Source organism: Calliopsis andreniformis, chromosome 9 (genome assembly GCF_051401765.1).
Source record: "Calliopsis andreniformis isolate RMS-2024a chromosome 9, iyCalAndr_principal, whole genome shotgun sequence".
NCBI lineage: Eukaryota > Metazoa > Arthropoda > Insecta > Hymenoptera > Andrenidae > Calliopsis > Calliopsis andreniformis.
In genome coordinates, this window is record NC_135070.1 from 12,788,385 (window position 1) to 12,807,478 (window position 19,094).

The 19,094-nt window shown below is 44.5% G+C and overlaps 1 protein-coding gene across 3 annotated transcripts in view; it reads right to left on the reverse strand.

Moving 5' to 3' along the window:
- Positions 1-19,094, reverse strand: part of LOC143183016 (zinc finger protein castor homolog 1) — a 96,918-nt gene that overhangs the window by 17,372 nt on the left and 60,452 nt on the right. For all 3 annotated transcript variants that reach the window (XM_076384390.1, XM_076384388.1, XM_076384389.1), the window contains 2 exons: positions 16,814-17,232; positions 10,655-10,718 (listed from right to left, as the gene is read on the reverse strand). In XM_076384390.1, the coding sequence (XP_076240505.1) occupies positions 10,655-10,718; positions 16,814-17,232 (483 nt within the window). The remainder of the gene's footprint in view (positions 1-10,654; positions 10,719-16,813; positions 17,233-19,094) is intronic.

Below are 19,094 nucleotides of genomic sequence, written 5' to 3' on the forward strand. Positions count from 1 at the left end.
CGAATCCACCTATATCCCTTCGTGTGTATTTAACCTCTATTTTCCCCTGAAAAAATTAAATCCCTTCAGATAAAGGTTCTGTCAAAAAGTTTCAATGAATCTGCAATATTTCAAAATTTTAATTAAAAATGAATTTTAATTCTTAGGTGTACGCATTCTCAAATGCAGAGTGTCATTTTATTATTGTATTTTTACGTTCCCTTTGTTTGCATTTTGTGCACTAGAAAGTTGGCACGGATTCAGCGACTCTCATTTGCATGCAATCGTGGAAACCTCGTTGCGTCACGTGATTAAGTAATTTTTGTCAGCGATACATCTTACTCAAAGAGCGAATCTGTTCCACAGGTTGTCAGCAAATTGATGTAATCTGCGAAACTACGCTTCTGCATAAATAATACATTCTATTTAAAACACTTTTAATAAAAGAATGACTACAAATATCGCGACACTACGCATGAATACAACGCACTACAGCAGTACACATTAGAATCCTTAGAACGAACATATAATTACCAGAGAATCAATTTCCACAAAAAAACCAGACTGCAACTCCAGACATCCCAAACACATAAATAATACGAATTATCGATGACTCATGCACCAGGGAACCCCTTGAACACCCATTTTCACCCATTCTCCTCTATTCAATCACACCCTGCACTAAACAAGCCCACACATAATAAAGACTTGCATCACTATCATCACCGTCGCCCCAGTTCCTATCAAAAGCAAGCAACGTCTCATCACCGAGTCCCAGAAGCACCAGGGCTGGCGAGTCCGCCTCGACGGCCGAAAAATTGTGGTGGTTGAAAACTTTCGGGGTTGCAAGCTCTCCTTCTTTCACACTTTAGAGCCGTAAAATACGAAACTAATTTGTTTTTCTCTAGTAAAGATGCGCGATGGCCGCAATTAGGAATTAATTAAAGAAACAGTGTTCCACAGAAATGAAAAAATTCTGGTGATTGCTAGTTCTCTCAAAATTGAATTCAGAACACTGTCTATGCTAAACAACTGATATTCTCGCAAGCAACATCTCACCACCGAGTCCCAGAAGCGCCAGGGCTCGCGAGTCCGCCTCGACGGGCGAAAAATCCACCCTGAGAGATCCCACGCGTTACGAAACCGCCTGCATAACAATCGTCTCGTCGGGAATCGTTCGAGTTCCATCGAGGACGCGCGTCCCCTCGCGAGCTCGGGGTCCACGGTGGCTCCTCTCTCGCCGAGTCGATCGTTTTGCTCGAAACCGGAATATTTCTTCTCCCTTTCCGGTGATTCTGGAATCCGAGACGGACGGTGGCGGGGCCGCGCGCATTCTTTTTCGAACCGTACGCGGTTCCCCTTTTTCCTGACGGGATTCGACGGGTCTTACGGGGGTTGGGCCGCGGGGAAAAAAGGGCCCCGGCTAATTAATAGAGCCGGATTGAGGAGCCAAGCGGGCCGAGAGGATCGACGAGGACGCTCAGGCCCGTACGAAAAATAAAATGCGCCCCCTCCGAGTAAATTAACAGAGTGGAGCGAGCTGCCGCGAGCTAATTAATAGAGCAGCCAAGGGAGCTGGAGAGGGAGGGAGGAGTCAGGGAGGTGAGAGAGAGAGAGAGAGGAGAATGGTTTCTCCGTTTCTCTCCCTCTCGTTTTCGCCCTTTTTTGCACGAGCAACGATCCCCGTGGATCGCGGTCCCTCGACCGATGGTCTTGTTTCCCTGGCCGCGTTCGCCCGCTGGCTCACCTTTTATGAATCGGCCCGATTTATATTCCCGCGTGTGTATAAATATTTAAGTATGTAATTAAACGGCTCCAGGGCCGACAGAGCAAAAGGAGAAACGCGAGGGTAATGATACACGTCTGTCGATGGATTGCGGGCGGAAATCGGCGCGCGAACATGTTGCCACGTTCTATGATTTGTTTTCGATTTTGCGAATACATGGACATAAGCCTTCGGAGTGGAACGTGATACTGCTTTTCTGAACTGTTGTAATTTATGTATGGTTGATGGATGGCTGAGATGGTAAAAAGTGTTTAACACCTTGTTAGGAGATTGCATTAGTATCTACAGTAGAATGAAAATTTATCAGTGATCCTGTAATAGGCGTACAAGTGGTGAGATTAACAAGGTATTTGTAGTAGAACTTAGAACGCAATAAGCTTTTTGTACAGGTTTTATGTAATGAAGCTACATGCAATCACATCTACATTATTTTTATGTACTAATCAGGAATTTAGTTTGCAGGGTGCTGGACAACAGGTGTCAGAAATTTTACGAGGTGATTCTACATGTTAAAATAGGACGAAAATCAAGAATAGCAAAATTGTGTTTGGGGCTTCGTTTCAGAGTTACCGATTATTACAGAAGTATCTAAAATTCGCGTGAAATGTGTCTGACATGGGACTTATTCTACTGCCAGCGTTCAGCAGCCGGATCAGACAAAGCAACGTCAGTAGAATAAGTCCCAAGTCAGACATACTTCGCGGGTATCCTAGACGTCTTCTCAACAACTAATTAATCTTAATTTTCATCTTATTTTATCAACAATTCTCTCAGAGCATAGAAAACACATTCTCACATAATATGCTTACGAACAACCAAAATCCAAGTAATCAGTGCATTCTACCCTCTCTCCTACACACATATGTGTACAGAGCTCTAGAAGTCATGTGTCAATCGAGCGTTCTGAAGAACCAAGAACCGAAGCGAGGAAACGCGCTGGCGTTGCAGGAGCGACGAAGAAGAAACGACGTTTTATTTTTTTTCCTTCTGTTCTCCGTTCGCTATAATTAACGCAAAGACCGGGCCAGCGAGCAGAGGGAAGGGGGAGGAGGGGTCAGCGCGCAACCAGGGGGGCTAGAATATCTGGCAATAAAAGTGGTGAGTTCGAAAAGGGAATTGCGAAACCATCGTCCGAATGCCGCAATGTTTGTTGGCCACGCGATTGGCCCCGATCGCTTTGTATCGGGAAACAACGATTGGCAATCGCATGCCGTCCTCGAAACTCAGGAATCCATCGTTGCTCGATCAAACGATACACGCCACCTGCCCCTCGCCCCTCCTAAACACAGAGGATTATTTCAGCGTGCGCGTAACCTCGTCCCGAGAGAGCTTCTTCGTTCTGCTCGTCCCCGTTTTTTCCTGGCCGACGTTTCGCGATTTTTCGCCCGCTAAGAATACAACTTTATCGCGGCGCCGATTAACCAATCGGCCCCTCTAATTCGGAACTGTCGCGAACCTTGAAATCGCCCTCTCGCCCTGGCTTTTCTTGTTGGTAGCCTCACTGTGGTTGGAAGAGCACATGAAGATTTTTGGGGTATTGGAAATTCGCTGAAATTTCAATCTATGAAGATTTTAGGGGAGTTTGATTGCGTTACTTCTACACTTCTGATGTAGGAAATTTCTGATACAGGTGTACTTGTAACTAAATGAAGAAGAACTGTGTAAAAGAATCCTGATTTATAGATACTTATGCTTGACCTGTGTTCAATCATTTGAATAGTCTTAGAAAATGATCACAATAGAAGTTTCAAGTTCCCCTAGCTTATAAACTCATAACAAATTGACACAGAAAGTATAATTAAAATCCACTGATTTCCAAAAAATGAATAAACTCTAAGTCTCTCATACTCTTTCCCTCCATCATCGAACCTTGTACACATTTCGTATCCTACGCTCGAAAAATCCCCAGTCCAACGACCCTCGTGAGACAGTCGAAAGGTCCCACGAATATTCCTGCCAATCTGAATCCGTCGCGTAACCCAGTGATCCGCGTCCGGAATTTTCAGCCCATTTCCTTTTTACCAGCGCGTCGGAGGGGGTGGGTCGAGCGCCACCAGCGCGGCAGTTTGCGGAAAAATGCGTTTCTTCTGGGTGTCTGCCGATAGCATCGATGGGCCGAGGAGGGTCGCCTCTCGTGAGCGGGCGCCGCGTGGCAAAAGAACAGAACGCGAGGAGGAACTGGCGCGTAGGGGGTGGGGGGATGGGGACAAGGCGGGGGATGGAGAAGAGCGAAAAATTAGGGGACGGCATTCCGTCTGTGTACCGATGCATTTCGGTGACCGCTCAACGTTCGGACGTTCCTTTTAAATGCGATCGCGATTCCGCGAGCGGTAAGAAATTAATAAAAAGTTGAGGAACGATAAATTAGACCGGCGACGAGACGGCGCGAGAACCAGCGAGAGGGGGGCTGAAACGCCGCGGAAAGAATACGCTCTGGGGACCAACGGGGGGACGGATCGGCTGCTCCACAGGCCCCGGGCTAGCAACGACCGATAATAAATTTCAAATATAAATAATCAAATTTTGAATCCCACGCAAGTTTCGGGCTCGTTTTTCATCGAGAAACGCGATTGCATTGTTTCGATTCTGCGGTGAGATTTGTTGCCCTTTTGTCTTCTTTTCTAGTGGCAGATAGCTACAGTTGCAGAGTAATATAACATGAGCCAATGTTATAGAAAATTCAATGTGGGCATATAATTGAAGGCTGCACAATGTATTTTTGATAGAGGCATTGAATTACAGAAACACGCCTTGACGATGAGAATTTAATAAAAGAACAGAAGTGTAGATGGTGTTCGACGACAGTGTCAGAAATTTTAAAAGGTGATTCTGTGTACTAAAATAAGGCAGAACTGAGATTCAGGCTTCTCAATTATTAATTATTGAGAGAATGTCAAAAGTAATGAATGTAAAGTTTGTCTGACTCGCGACTTATTCTACTGATCGCAGTGCCTGGTTTGACTTACTCACGGCAGCAGTAGAATAAGTCCAAGTCAGACACATTTCACGCGAATTTTAGATCTCTTTGCGATAATTACGCTATACGCCAAGAGGAACGATGAAATTGGGAGATCGAGTCAATCTTTTACGTACTTTTATTCGAGTGTGACCGAACCGCTGGAACGATCGGTGGAATTTCAATCAGCCTCGGAAGGTTCACGTGTGTCGAGCGAAATTAGAAACACAATCGTTCGAGCCCTGAAGTGGAGAAAAGAAGCAAAGTAAGGAACGACGCCCATGTCGTAAGAGTTTAATGTTTATGCATGGGCTGCGAAACGAGCCCAGAGCCGAAGAATAATGCATCTGTAACCAATTATGCGAGGAGCTCCGGCGAGAAAGCGAGACGGGACGGAAAGCAGCGAGGAATCGTCGGTTCGGCTGTCAAATATTTATTTAGCCGTCGATTCGACGTGCTTCGACCCCCGTTTCAAATCTTCTTAATCAACCGTGACATTCGCCGCCCGCCCATCCTTCTCACGAACGTCCGAGCTCGCGGCTCGATAATTATGTCGTGCAAGAAACAACTAACATATGAAGCCTTAACATCATCTGTTTTTCGTCGACCTGCGAAAAGAAAACACATTTCTAATCCTCCGAACTACGCAAATAGAGTCACTGGAAATAACCAGCTCAAGAGCCCTCAGCTTCACTTAGGTACGAAGAGAATTGGAATTCTCAATCGCTGGAAATTCGATCATAAAAAATAACCAACTTGAACAGCCTAAATTTCATCTGCTTTTAGTTCAAATACAAACAGACAAAGAGACTCAACAAATTCTTGGTACTCACAAATCCCTTCGCAAGAAAAAGAAGCATCGAAAAGGTAGGAGAGAGTCCCATCTTCGAATTCCTCAAAAGCGCGTGGCTAAAGGTAAAAAAGTAGGCATCACAAAAGGAGACCCAGCGATCCCCTAAATCCGTTTTCACGGCAACCGCATAAGTCAGGAACGATTTTTCTCGAAACCCTGCTCCCTCGGCCTCCGCGTTATGACATATATATGGACCTTAAAGAGGTCCCCTTGGTGGGGGTGGAAGAACGTCGCGGGCGGAGGAGGGAGAGGAGAATAAGGCCCCGAAGGGTCCGTGGAGCTCGGAGTATATGCAGAGAACGCGGTGCACCAGTTATTTATTGTAGCTCCCGTTTATGCTTTATTTGTTATTTGCCCGGTCGACTGGCTGGCTTGACTGCCAGCCCACGTAGGTGTACGAGCACCTACGAGGGTACCTTATCTACCTTCCAGACATGCGTTACACAGCCTTGCCTCGGCGAGATGAGCCAGATTCGCATAATTGGCCGCTTAATACGGAACGTTCTTTTCTCGACCGCCTTCCCCTCCGCCCGACGACCCCTTGCATCGAATAGGATATTCCTTCCTCGAAGGGGACGATTAACCTTTTGGGCGAGCATGATTCGTTGATCACCGTGACGACGAGAGTCAGCTGGAAACGATTACATTCTTCCTGGAAAACTGAGATTTAGCGATCGTGCCTGGCGAAACCTTCGAACCAGGTGGGACCTTCTATGAATTTGTTACAGCGGCTAGATTCGACGTTATTCTAGCGCAGAGGTCCTCCACGATTCAGGGCAATGTTGCACACGGTCGTAAAAAAATCCAGTGGAGGCCGAGAGTCGCTCAATTAAAGCTTATCGCGGTGTAATCGAACGTAATAGACAATTTTCGGCGGACGTCGGAATATTAATGCGACACGAGGTTGCGCGCTTAAAGACCCGTAGACTGTTAATTAAATTGTATTTAAAGCGAATTAATGACCGCGCGTATCAACGAGCCTGTTAAGCCTCCGCTGTAAATGAATGTCGAACAGGTGCAGCCGAGCAGACGTGGTTCACGGATGTCGGGCGTAATTGTTAAAGTCGTAAATTGCTTGTAATTGTTCAGGCCTGTCCCTGGCATTCGACGGGTTACGCAGGCTTGTTCTCTGAAATTTCAATGTAGCCTCGATCGAAGATTGCCGAGCAAAAGCTACGGGGTCGCGGATTATTAATTAACTTCGTTTGCGTATCCACGGAATGGGGCGCTCCGTCGTGATCAGACAATTGTGTCTGACCATTCTGGGACTAATCTACTCGGTCGCCAAGAGGAAGAGAAAATGGTCCACAGAATATTCTTCAAACCTGGGGCAACTCGACAAACATCAATTTCAAATTACCGTACAGACCATACAGACCACGTCTTTATAAACATACTTCTTTGAGTCTTGTCCCTCTTCTACTAACTACACTATATGTATTATATTTTGATGCTGAGCCAAACGAAAAATCATCTCTAGATGTTTCTATCCACACAGACAACTAAATAACATCTCAAACTACATTTACGTATCTTTGTACTACCGAGAAAGTTTCCAGGAAAATTAAAAACCATCGCCACAGCTCCATTCGTATAGGTCCGGGACGCCAAACGACGGAAGCGCCAACTATCGCATCGCGCTCGTATCTCGGCGCTTATCGGTGATCTCGCGGCGTGACGGCGCTCTCGGGAGAGCACCTCGACGCAAGGTGGTCGGTAACGTCGACGTCGAGCGACCCGCCGAGACTCGCGGAGGGCAAAGAACGAAGTGGGTCCAGGAGGTCGAAGAAAGAAGTTCGAAGGAGACGTCGAAAGAGGGTCCGTCGGCGTGTCAGGGTTGTATGGGCGCGAGAGGGGTGGGGGGAGGGGGAGGGGGAGGGGCCGAAGACACCGCGAGAAAGAGAGAATAAATGCGTTAAAGCAGCAAGCAGCAACTACTCTAATTGGCCACTTTGTCCATTTATTCGATTTATTTAAATTATGGGACAATTGACAGTAGGCATTCTATTTTTTAAATCTCCCCGGCCAACCGGCTGATTGGGCGAGATTGGCGTGAGACACTGGCCCCACAGATTCCCCAGTTGTGGGCTTAATCAGCTTTGATTGCTGCCCTCTCTCTCTCCTCTCCTCTCTTTCTCTCTTTCTCCTTCTGCCGCGACTCTCTTTCCCTCTTTCTCCCGACGTTCCCCCCGTCCGTGTCGCTCCTCTCGCCGCTCTTTCCTTTTTTCTTCTCGTGTCGGCGAACGCGCGCACACGGTCGACGGGCAACGCACAATTTTATTTTATTCCGTTTCAGCGCGGATCTCGCGACGAGCTTAATATCGTCCGGGAGCGCGAGACGTTGATTGGCCGATCCGAAATTGTGGGAATGTGTCTCTGGATAACAGAGACACCGAGAGAGGCCGCCCACTCCTCTCTCACCCTCTCTCCCTCCCTCTCGTCCCTCCCTCTCCTCCTTTGTCAACCGATTACCATAATTTCCGCTGCCACCACTGATTCGTTTCTTCGTTTTCGACTGGAAAATGTTCCTAACCAGGCAGATTCGATTCTAAGCGAATCGCATCCTGTTTTGTCTACTGTGTTTCTTTGTGTTTTTGAATGAACTCTTCGAGAAGAAAGGTGAAAGGTAAGAAAATCTGAGGATCCTTGAGTGACTGGTTTACGAGTCGATTACAGGTACACGAGGGGTCGGTGTATTTCTAAACGCGTATCGATGCGGTTACGTAACGTCGCGATGTCCTATAATTAATGAAATTCCCATCAAGTCAGTGACTTCTCTATTCTATCACCGATCGATCGGCATCGCGTGCTCCCCGTGGTCGGTCTAAACTTAACTCTAGAATGCCTAACGAACTTCTGCTAGGGACTTTTTCGTCCCGTTGCACGCGTGCCACGTTTTGGGAATCCTGCGCGAAAAATGACTCTTCCTTCTGCTGTCATTCGAACGCCTCGCGGGGAACTCGATCGACCATCTGAGCTTCTGTTAAAACTATTCTCTTTTATTAGCTTGTGAGAGTTATCCGAGGTACTTTTTTGTTCTAGAAGTTACTCTATGCGTGACTAGCCATTAAGTAGACATTTAAGCTAGGTTCCTTTCGAATGCCTTTAGCTTTTAAAAAACAATAGATATATTTAGGTATATGATAGAATTTTCTAAAGTAACTAAAGAAATTGAAACATGTAAATTTGTTATATAGGTATTAAAATAATTGAGAGATTTTTTAGTATTTTACAATTTGATACCCTACTTTTGATAGATATAGTACAAAGTAATTAAAAATTAAGGGTCCATAGTATCTATTGATATCTACTCGTTTTAATTATTGAACAAAGATTGTAAAATACTCCCTCCTCGTAAGCTTGCTTCAATATCCATCTTACTTTAGACTTACTCGCAGCACACGAGTTCTATTATCGCGCACTCTTACTACCAGACAAATCTGAGCTACTATATAGTACACGAATTGACGTAAGAAGCGAGTCTCTGACTACAAGCTCGTTGTCAGCGAGTCGTGAACCTATAGCGAGGAGACACTGTAACACGAGGATGTGTAATAAACGACCTGTAACTTTATGCTAATAGTACTTTATCAATTAAACTTGAACGGAAACCATTTCCACTACTTGTCCACTTAATCCCCTCACTCGTGCTTCCAAAGACCCTCTCGAACGCGTTGCTATGCATTTCGAATTTTCTCGAGATCCATTCCATATCCAAAATTTTACAGTCCTAGCCTCTCATTTTTTTACGATTTTTATTAGACCATGCAACGACGATTCCCGCCTCGATGGGACCGCGCAATTTCTCCATCAGAGGCGTAATTTTTTGAATAGGACGCATCGGGGGTGGGTGCGCGTATGGGGGACCTGCATGAATCCGTTTCCACGCACGGTCTTCCTCTCTTTCCCGATCGAGCCGCGGCCAGGCAACCCCCTTCAGCCCCCTCGTGGGACCCACTTGCGCTCATCCCATTTCCTTGATAATTCCCATAATGCTGTGGGCGGATATTCCAATAAAGGGGGAAGAGCCCCCGGCCACAAAACGCTGAAAGAGCATGGGACACGACTCGTTTCGTCAGGTTGCACACGATTTACGAGCCTGCACCGATTCAATCGAATAAATAGAAGCAGAGAGAAAGAGAAGGAGAAAGAGAAGCGCGTGCGTCCTTCGTCCAACGATTTACAGATCCACAGTTCTGTCACGTGACCGTGGGAATTAATAATTGGGGATGTGGGAGCATTGTTATTTCGAAGATTTTGAATAATTTAAGAACTTAACCTAATTTTGGACGAAAGATCACTTGTCAAGATTTCGATAGGATGTTTCCCGACTGCTGAATCTAGGCTTCCTCGTTAAAATTAAGGGACACAATTTTGGAGCACTTAGTTACTCATCGTTAACATTTAATTGAACTCAAGATATAGTCGCTAGTTGGCAAGTTAATTTATACCTGCTCGAATACATATATTCAATAACGAATCAAAATTTACTTCAATATACTGCTAGTGCATTTGCTGATGTCAGTTCTGCTTTTAAATACCAACCAGCATAAAGGAACAGAGAAGAAGATAATAAAGAACGTGGGCCCTTTCGAAATAAATATCTCCTGAACAATGCTGCAAAAGAACTTCAGCATTGCAGAAGAACTGGTCCTCTTGCCAAGATGAAATAGCACCAAAATAATGAAGTAATCTACCACCGGTGGTCCCCTGAAGAAGAGATCTCCAGAGAACACTAAATTACCGAGCAACGGCGCAGCGGAGTCCCAGAAGTCGGCGCACCGAATGAAGATCTTTGTCTCCGCCATAAGAGCGTGTTTTGGCGCAACAATTAAAAAAGACGAGCGCAAATCGACCGTCTCGGCCAGATCGTCGCCGATTTCGTCGCGTCGCGACCCACGCTACCTCGCCTCCGCCTCCTCCCCTCAGACCATCGCGTTTTTCTTTCGTCGTTCTCTCGTTTTCGTTCCCTCCCCCGCGCGGGCTGCACCGCGGCGCAGGGTCGTCGAACGCCGGAGACTCGATTTGAATCTAATTACGATCCCGATAATTCCGTAAGGAGGAGGAAACAGTAACTCACCGGAAACCTTCGGGTCAGCTGCCTCCACCTTCATCGCCGCCAGGCTCGCTATTGTCGGCGGTACCTAAAAGAAAATACATTACGATGTACAATGCACCAGCATGCTCAGGGCCGTGCTCGCGAAAGGGGGACGAAAGGGGGCCGCCCACGCAACCCGACGGGGGACGGGGAACGCTTCCACCAGACACGTGTCGTTAAAAACTTCAATGGCTCCAAATTGTACGGGGACCAGGCGGGATCTTTCGGGAAAAATCCTCGCTCCCCTCGGCGGATATTTACGCTTTTCTAAGCGCCGATCTGTGGAGGGCTGTCCTCGAGGTCGTTCACTCGGGGGATATTTATTGAGCAACGATTTACAGTGGTTTTTTTATGCTTTTATGCCTTCGAGGTTTTTTGTTATTAACCCTTTGCACTTCGTATTTCTTTTTCTTTTCAAGTTTCTTCTGTAAAAACTCACTATTATTTAAAGTTAATTTAGAAATTTTGAGAGTGATGACATGGGAATACCTGTGAAGCAAGCTCGAGTTATACAGGAGTGCATAGGATCGAAGAAGGATTAAGAATTTTATGTGTTAATTACACAGTATTTTCTGTACAAATTATTTTCTCTGTTTCTTTCATTCGTGTCTTTGATAATAATGAATCACCAACATATTGATTGATCTCAGAAAGACTTTTTTTATTTTTTCATATAGTTGGTGCTTCTACTAGGCTACTATTCTATAGCGAGTGAATACTGCAGTCGCGTGATGGTTCTGTAACGATGGGTTCTGTAACCGGCTTTCGATAAGACCCTGCGTGGCATTTAAGGCGTTAACCTTTCCTTGACCATTGAATTTTCGTGGCGATAGAAATTACCTCTTTATCGTTACGACATCCTCTTAGGAACGTTACGTGAGGCGGAAACGGCTTCCGGTTCCTCGAAAACGTTCAAGAATCGGAATACCGACTCGATACTCGGGGTCGACGACCCTGTCTGCTGTGGCGCATTGCACCCGACGAATGTGTGTCAAAAATATACTCCACGAAACAATTAAACGTGATACTGTGTAGTAAGGAGAAATCTATGCTTTTCCAAGAAGCACCTATTAATACTCCAATCGATTCATCCTTTGTAGACTGATCTGGCTGAAGAACTTGTTACAGACTGGTTAAACTAAACTGTGTGAAATTCTTCTCTTTCAAATTCAGTAAAATAAATCGACACACCCTGTTTCCCTTCTCGATATTTATACTCTAATTTAAGATGAAATGTTGAAATAATATTTGCCACAATCTGAATAACTTCTTTCATAGGCACTGTACTAAAACTCCTAATTTTTAATTTTACAAATTGTAAATGAATCGCCTCACCAAAAGTAAGAATAAATTAAGTTACTATAAAAGTTACCATAAAAATCTACAGGAAAGAGTGTCTTCAGAATATTCAGATTCCTAGATGAAGTCTTGAAACCTGTCGAGCTTCCCAGCACTAACAACTTCCGAATTGCATAGCCTGAGAAATGGTGACACAACTGAAAAGACCTAGGAATCGGAGAAGACCAGAAGCAGAAGAGAGGCTGCCGGGACGGTGGTTGCCGGAAGCCCCATCGAGGTACAAATTATTCGAATCCTGTACGATTTCCGAAGCCCTATCTACGATCCGTGGCGTCGCTGAATTTATGAAGCGATTGCTACATCGCGTCGTCCATCGTCCCTCTCCCCCGTTCCTCGTTTCCATTTTCTGTGGCGACCGACGACGTGCCACGACCATCATCCTTTTCTTCTTCTTCTGTCCGAGGATCGAAAGCGTCTCACGTGCGCGACCAATCGCGTTCCATCGATTCCTGGCCACCGATCGACCATTTATATTCCATGCTCATAATTATCGTTGACCTTCGATGCCCAATATTACGGATCGCCGTGCGGATCGCATGGCAATGCGCCGGAAAGAATGAAAGAATGCCCCGTACCGTTTCCGCGGGAAATCGGCCGCGAGGATGAGAGTCTCAGCAAGATGTCTCTTTCGTTAATCGATCGTAATATTTGTATTTGCAAAGGTTGACTAAAGTGTACTGAGTTTTTGGGTGAAAGAAATGAAGTTATACATTGCATGATCGTTGTATAGATTAGATGTAAGATTAGAAAATTTAGATTTATTATTCGGGAGTCCTAGAACACTGTAACAATTGTTGTCATTTAAATGTCACGAAGAAACTGCAGAAATGATATAAGTATATTATAAGCTTGAGAAAACTTTATCAATGAGGTACAGATTGATGCTAAATTTTTTAAATACAAAATACAAAAATAAATACAAAAAATTACAACATAATAGTTCACGAAACTGACAGTAAATTTGAGTTTAGGCTTCCAAGAAGAATCTACGAATTCCTACATATTTTATAATACATTTCTACTTTTCTCTGACAAAAAGATGTCCATGGAATATCAAACACAGTCCAAAAGCTCGAGACCACGTCGTTTCTCAAGGCAGCAGGGTCTTAAATCGGCCGTTCACGATTCCACCCTTAAATCCACGCTAGCGCAAAAGGAGAATATGTAAGAGCCCCGGAAGAAGGGAGCAGCAGCGGAGGCTGGTCACCTTTCCAGACATCAGAAAGTCAATACCTCTCGCAGTATGCGCGGCACAAAGCAGATTTCGATTGCAGAGTAGCCCACACAGGTCTCGCGGAGTCGCGGAGCTTCCCCTAGGTGAAACTCGGCAAAAGGACGAGGTCGTGGAGGAGCAGAGGGAGAGAAGAAGAGAAGCAGAGGACGGAAACGAGGATCATAGAAACAAATAGAAACTGCCTTAGGGTGGCCGTGTGTGTACGCTGCTTAAGAGAACAACGACGACGACAACGAGACCGAAGAAGAAGATCGAGCACGAAAAGGAAGAGCGAGGAACAGCGCAAGAGAAGTAGGAGAGGATAAAAGAAGAGCGTCGGGGGAGCAAGAGAGCGAGGGGAGTCGATGGGAGGAAGAAGAGGTGGAGGAAGAGGAGGGTAGAGGGGGAGGGCAAAGAGGGAACCGGGAGAGTATAGAGGTATATGAGAAAACAATAGAGCTGATTTGCAAACAATAGAATAACGTTAAGAGTCGAGTATTATACGCCGTTGTTACTTCTTGTGCCATAACGCCGGAGAGCATATGCCCATTAATATTCAAAGGCGAAAATAATGTAAACGACACGACAAAAATCGGGGGAATAATTTCAATTCTCCCCGTATGGGATTCCAGCGTGGCGATACAACACCGAGCGAGCCTCCCGGGCCATCTCGTGTCTCTTCTTCCTCGACCGCACATATGCACGCGTGTATTTAACTCGAACACACGCCGACGGTACCCTCGAGTCCATGGCAAAGGATTACTTATCCTCTTCCGTGAATTTTCCCATCCTAAACTATGCCTTCACCAATTTTATGGGCTACTGAAACGACCACTTTGAAAGGTCTGAAAAGCGATGATTTAGTGAGGGAAAGTCAAGATAATATCAAAGTGTTTCTACAGTAAATCCACAACGAAACTATGGAAATATTTTTAGTTTAATGAATTTATGTCTGCCCCAAGAGTTCAATGCCTTTGAAACTAATTCGAAAGCTTCATACACGGTAAATAATAAGACGGTTAAAGGTGACAGACGGTGAATCATGAGCACGTTTTGATGACTCGATGATGAGTTGCCGACAGGCCAGTAGAACCTCGCATTCCACGGGGAACTGTATAGAATGGCAATGCTAGAATAATTCAAGGGTTCCTGGAATCGCGGGGTCGAACGGACGATAATTTGTCGCGATATACATTGGCGTAATCCCTGGCAAGTCGAAAGAGACCCCGATTCTTGACCTTAATTCATACAGACGTGTTCCCATAAAACAGCCGAGAGGACGATGATTCCTTTCCACTCGATGAAGCCACTCGAGGGAGACAATTGTGCTTGGACAATAGAGTTTCCAAAGCGGGGAAATTTGGGGGGCTCTATATTCGTGAATCTAGATGGAAAATCGATTAAACGAGGTAGTTGTTGAAGAGTATGAAAAATAAGTAAATGGTGTCTGGGATTTCTCTATCACGGATTTCACTTTCGCGTAAATTTCAATTAGTCACTCCATTAACCCTTCCTGACACCGTGGATGCCTATTAACCTCGCGCAGTCTTATGTCGCAACACGGCTACCGAACGAATTTATCACTTGTTGCCACATTTAATTACGATAATCGAGACCCCGAGTGAGATTAGCTGTAGCTTCACTTATTGTGACAAGGATTCTCTTCTGAGGATAATGAAACGTTTACTGTAACTGTAAGGGCAAGACAAATTATGTCATATTTTTAATGAATTCGAGTTAAGGCCTTAATTGAAATCTAGAATATAGAATTTACATTTTTCAGAAAAAAGAAAGGGCCTTAGAAGATTTTTTTCAGTTAAAGATAAGGGTTCAAGAAGACAAGTCTACAAGGCAATATTAAAATTGAAAACTTCAAGTACTAATATCTCGAAAAAATCTAGGATGCTCGAAATTTTTATTTTATTATGCATAGCCTTTCAAAGAGAATGAAGGCGTTCATTGGATTAATTGGCGAAAATTAATGACTCTGGATGGAAACTTTCATTGCATGTTTCTACGAAATCTTACATTGCAAATTCTAAAGACGACTTGCATTGCGAGGACACTGTTTCGCGGATCGATCATTCCTACGTTTTCGAGAAGATTACGTCAGACCTCGAGGAATTAGCTTTCTAAATGAACAATTAGCATTCCGTGCCATTCATCGACACACCCTTCGGTAATACACACGTGATTCCAGTAAATGGTAAGACGACACCGAGTGATGAGGGATTAAAGCGAGACATTTGAATGATTTCTAATTTTGTATGGTAATTGACGAATAGCACGAAAATACGGATGATCGCTGCTTGTTCGTGACATTTTACTTCCGTTGGACGAGACAGAGACGAGAATCGAGAATTGGGTAACGACAGAGGCGATTTCACCTCGCGACAACGCGTATGCATCATCGACTCGTCAATGTTGCGGCGCTACATGTTGTTCTTGGACACGGTTCAATTTCCTTGAACAACGAGGTGGTCGCTTTAGGACGCCAGAGAAATCGAGAAACTCCGAAAGAAAGCAAAACTGACTTACTAAAAATACGATAATCGATGGAAAATTTCATTTGGATAAAAGCTTTCGAGATTTAAAGTCCGTAGAAAATTGTTCAAAGTGAAAGGCCTATGCAGTGAACGAAGTCATTGGGAATTTAAATATATTTTGTTTTCTAGAATAGTTACGCCAAAACTGAAATTGTTGAAGAAAGCTTGCAATCATCAGAAAAGTGTGTTAATTTCAATTAGCCCTTTCTGTTCCACAGCGTCGACCACCAATTAGGATAATTATTTTCACATAATTGGCTTGCTACGTGCCAGTCGTGGATGTTGGCGTTGATCGTTAAAGTGGAAACAAGTTGAACGAAATCCAACCGCTGTAGCAGATGCTCGCGGCATGTTGACAATCCGATGTCACGTCATCATCCACACTACGGCCCCAGAGCCCACGAGCACGGAGTATAATCGATCTACGTCTACGACACGATTTAAGCTCGTTTCACACTGCCAACCATGAACTAGCTTGTTGAATATTCGTTTTAAGTAGTTAGGTATGTCCATACTGAGTCTGTCTATTTTACTATTTGTCTATTTAGAAAATTGTATTTACCGAGATTTCGAAATCCTAGAGAGATTAAACTTAAAACTATGCACTTGTCCAGATTTAGATGTTGCTCTAAATATATGAACGATAACGAAAGAAGCACTAATATTATCGCGAAAGGTAAACTTCAAATAAAACATCATATTAAAAAGCTGAAAGCTAAAAGTACTTGAACCGAAATTCATTCCCTATCCTTCTCTTACAAATATGACTCTTAATTACCTTCCAGGTCTTCAAAGCGTCGTGTTCGATTACATCAATAAAATCACCAAAGAAAATTCCACTGTAAGCACGCTGCTCCCACAATTTTAAACGCGTCGTCGAATTGTCCGCGCCCCATTCAAGCATCGACGCAAAAAACGAAACAGTCGATCTTCGTCGCGTGAACAGGAGCAAGGGGATCCGCCGAAAGGCTACGCGGGGGATGAAAGGGACCCTCGTCTAATTAATTCGTTCGAGTGACTCACCCTTGGGTCTTCAGGTTCCTCCCTCCTGACGTTCTGGAAGAGGACGCTGCCCATCTGAACCTGGAGATTCTGCTGCAGTAACTGCGCCAATTGCGGGTTTTGCGTCAGAATCGCTGGATTTTGTTGCAACAATTGAGCCAGTGCGGGATTCTGCACCAGAATTTGACTCAGAGGCGAGTTCGCCATCGCGTTGAGGGACTGCTGCTGCTGTTGTTGCTGGTGTTGCTCTTGGTGCTGTTGCTGATGCTGCTGCTGTTGTTGCAGACTGGGGGAATTTGCGTTCGACGTTTGACAAGACTGGGATAGGTTGCTGGGGGGTGGATTGTGTCGCGGCGGGCTTTGAGGGGTGTGAGGTGGCGTCGGAGGGCTCCCCGGCGCCATCGACGAAGCATCCTTTTCTTCCTTCACTTTGACTTTTCCTGAAACCAATTCCATCGATTTCATTAGTCTATGGAAAATAGAATCGATGATGCAAAAGGTAGATTCGTTGCAATGTGATACATACAACAGGTTCATCACTTTAGAAAGTAGATGCATGTTTGAAAATTTTGATAAGTATCTACTACGTTATGAAAAAGAACTTAAATTATTTTAAAATAAAATTCTTTAAAAGAAACTCCAATAAGTATTTATTAAAATACTATTCTCAGAATTACTATGATGCACTTTGTATTAAACACAAGTTCCCTTTGCGTACCAAAGACTCGCGGCCAAGGAATTGTTCGAGCTCCTGCTCCCACGAATCCCGTGAAGAGACTGACTCCGGCACCTGGCTTTTCCGAGATTTTGGAAAGTGTTGGGAGTATGGTGGGGAGCAGGTCCCTCGATTGGTTGGAATCCGGAAGAAGATCGACGAATAGAAACGCGACGACTTCGAGGAGGAAAAAACTGACTGAGGGGTGGTTTTTTGCTGGTCGGCCCGAGAGTCGTGAAATTGAGACGTCTCGATTCCCTGAAAGCCGCAATCGACTGCTAGCAGGTACATCTGCTCTGGGTCAAGCCTTAGGCTTTCAACTGTTATCCCCTTTAAACTGTTCTGTTTCTCAATTACCACCACACAATAATTAACCACACCATCTCCATTACCATGAGAATCTTATCTAGACGATAAAAGACTCAGAAAATCAATCGACTAAACTCGGTTTCTTTCCTGGTTTCTACCTTTTTGCAATCAATTTTTTTGCAGGATCCAATGTTTAAGAAACTGGTACTCTGAGTAATACTTTCTCAAAATTGATACCAAAGCTTATGTGAACTTTGTAACATAGTGATTATTCATTTCTGAGGAACGTTTTCGATCTCAGCTTGTCAATTTGAAATGTTTATTTTTGAAAACAGTTGCCGAAACGAACGCTCTCCCAATCGATCTGCAAAACGCACCAGAACCATCCCCTATTTTTCTTCCAAAGGAGAAGACAAGCTTACGCATCCTGACGAGGGTTTAAACCGGTGGAAAGAGTCGGGGCAAACTTTAATACCCCCCGGGTGCGAGAGGTCCGCGTCTCAGGTAGATCCATCGGGTTTTATTCGCGCGAGGACGATCCATGAGAACACGAGAACTCGATCTTGCGGCCTGTACCTGCAGCTTTCGACCTGGCCAGTCGATTTCGTAGCCGCGAAACGAGGAAACAAGGGAGAACGAGCTGAAATTGGGAAAGGGCTTAAAGGGCCGTCGTTCCACCACGAGATTCCCTGGGACCCCCCTCTGCTCGGATCGACGACGTCTATCGAAATTACGCAACCCCTTAGGCTTCATTTTTACCTCCCTTTCTTTCTTCGATTCCCTCTAACCGAGCTGCTATCCCCCCTTTCGGTCTTTGTACAGCTTCCAGGACTTTTCTCTATCTTTCTTTCTTTTTCTTTTTTTGCCTCCACCGACCGATTGCAGCATCGTTTAACGAGACTCGGCAGTATCGTCGCCGATGAAAAATGATTATCCCTTGTTGATAATTTAGGGCCTACAGGCCTTGGGAAAACGTTTTCGGAAGGTTTTGGGGATGATAGAGTAGTTGGGTCTTTAACTCTTTGAATTGAGTTGGCTGGTTTCAGAGGGCAACTGGTAGGTATGTACATATACTCAAAATTTTATTACTATTTTCAATTTTTATAGCGTGGATTATTTAATTTTGTAATTGATATTATGTTGCAAACTCTGTGAACTACTTATATATAATTTTAAGTAAAAATAAATTTTCGAGTTTCGTGTATTAAGTAATCTAAGTTGAAATATTTACCAATCTCTCGTGATAATAGATATTAAAACATCCCTCAGTGAAAAGAT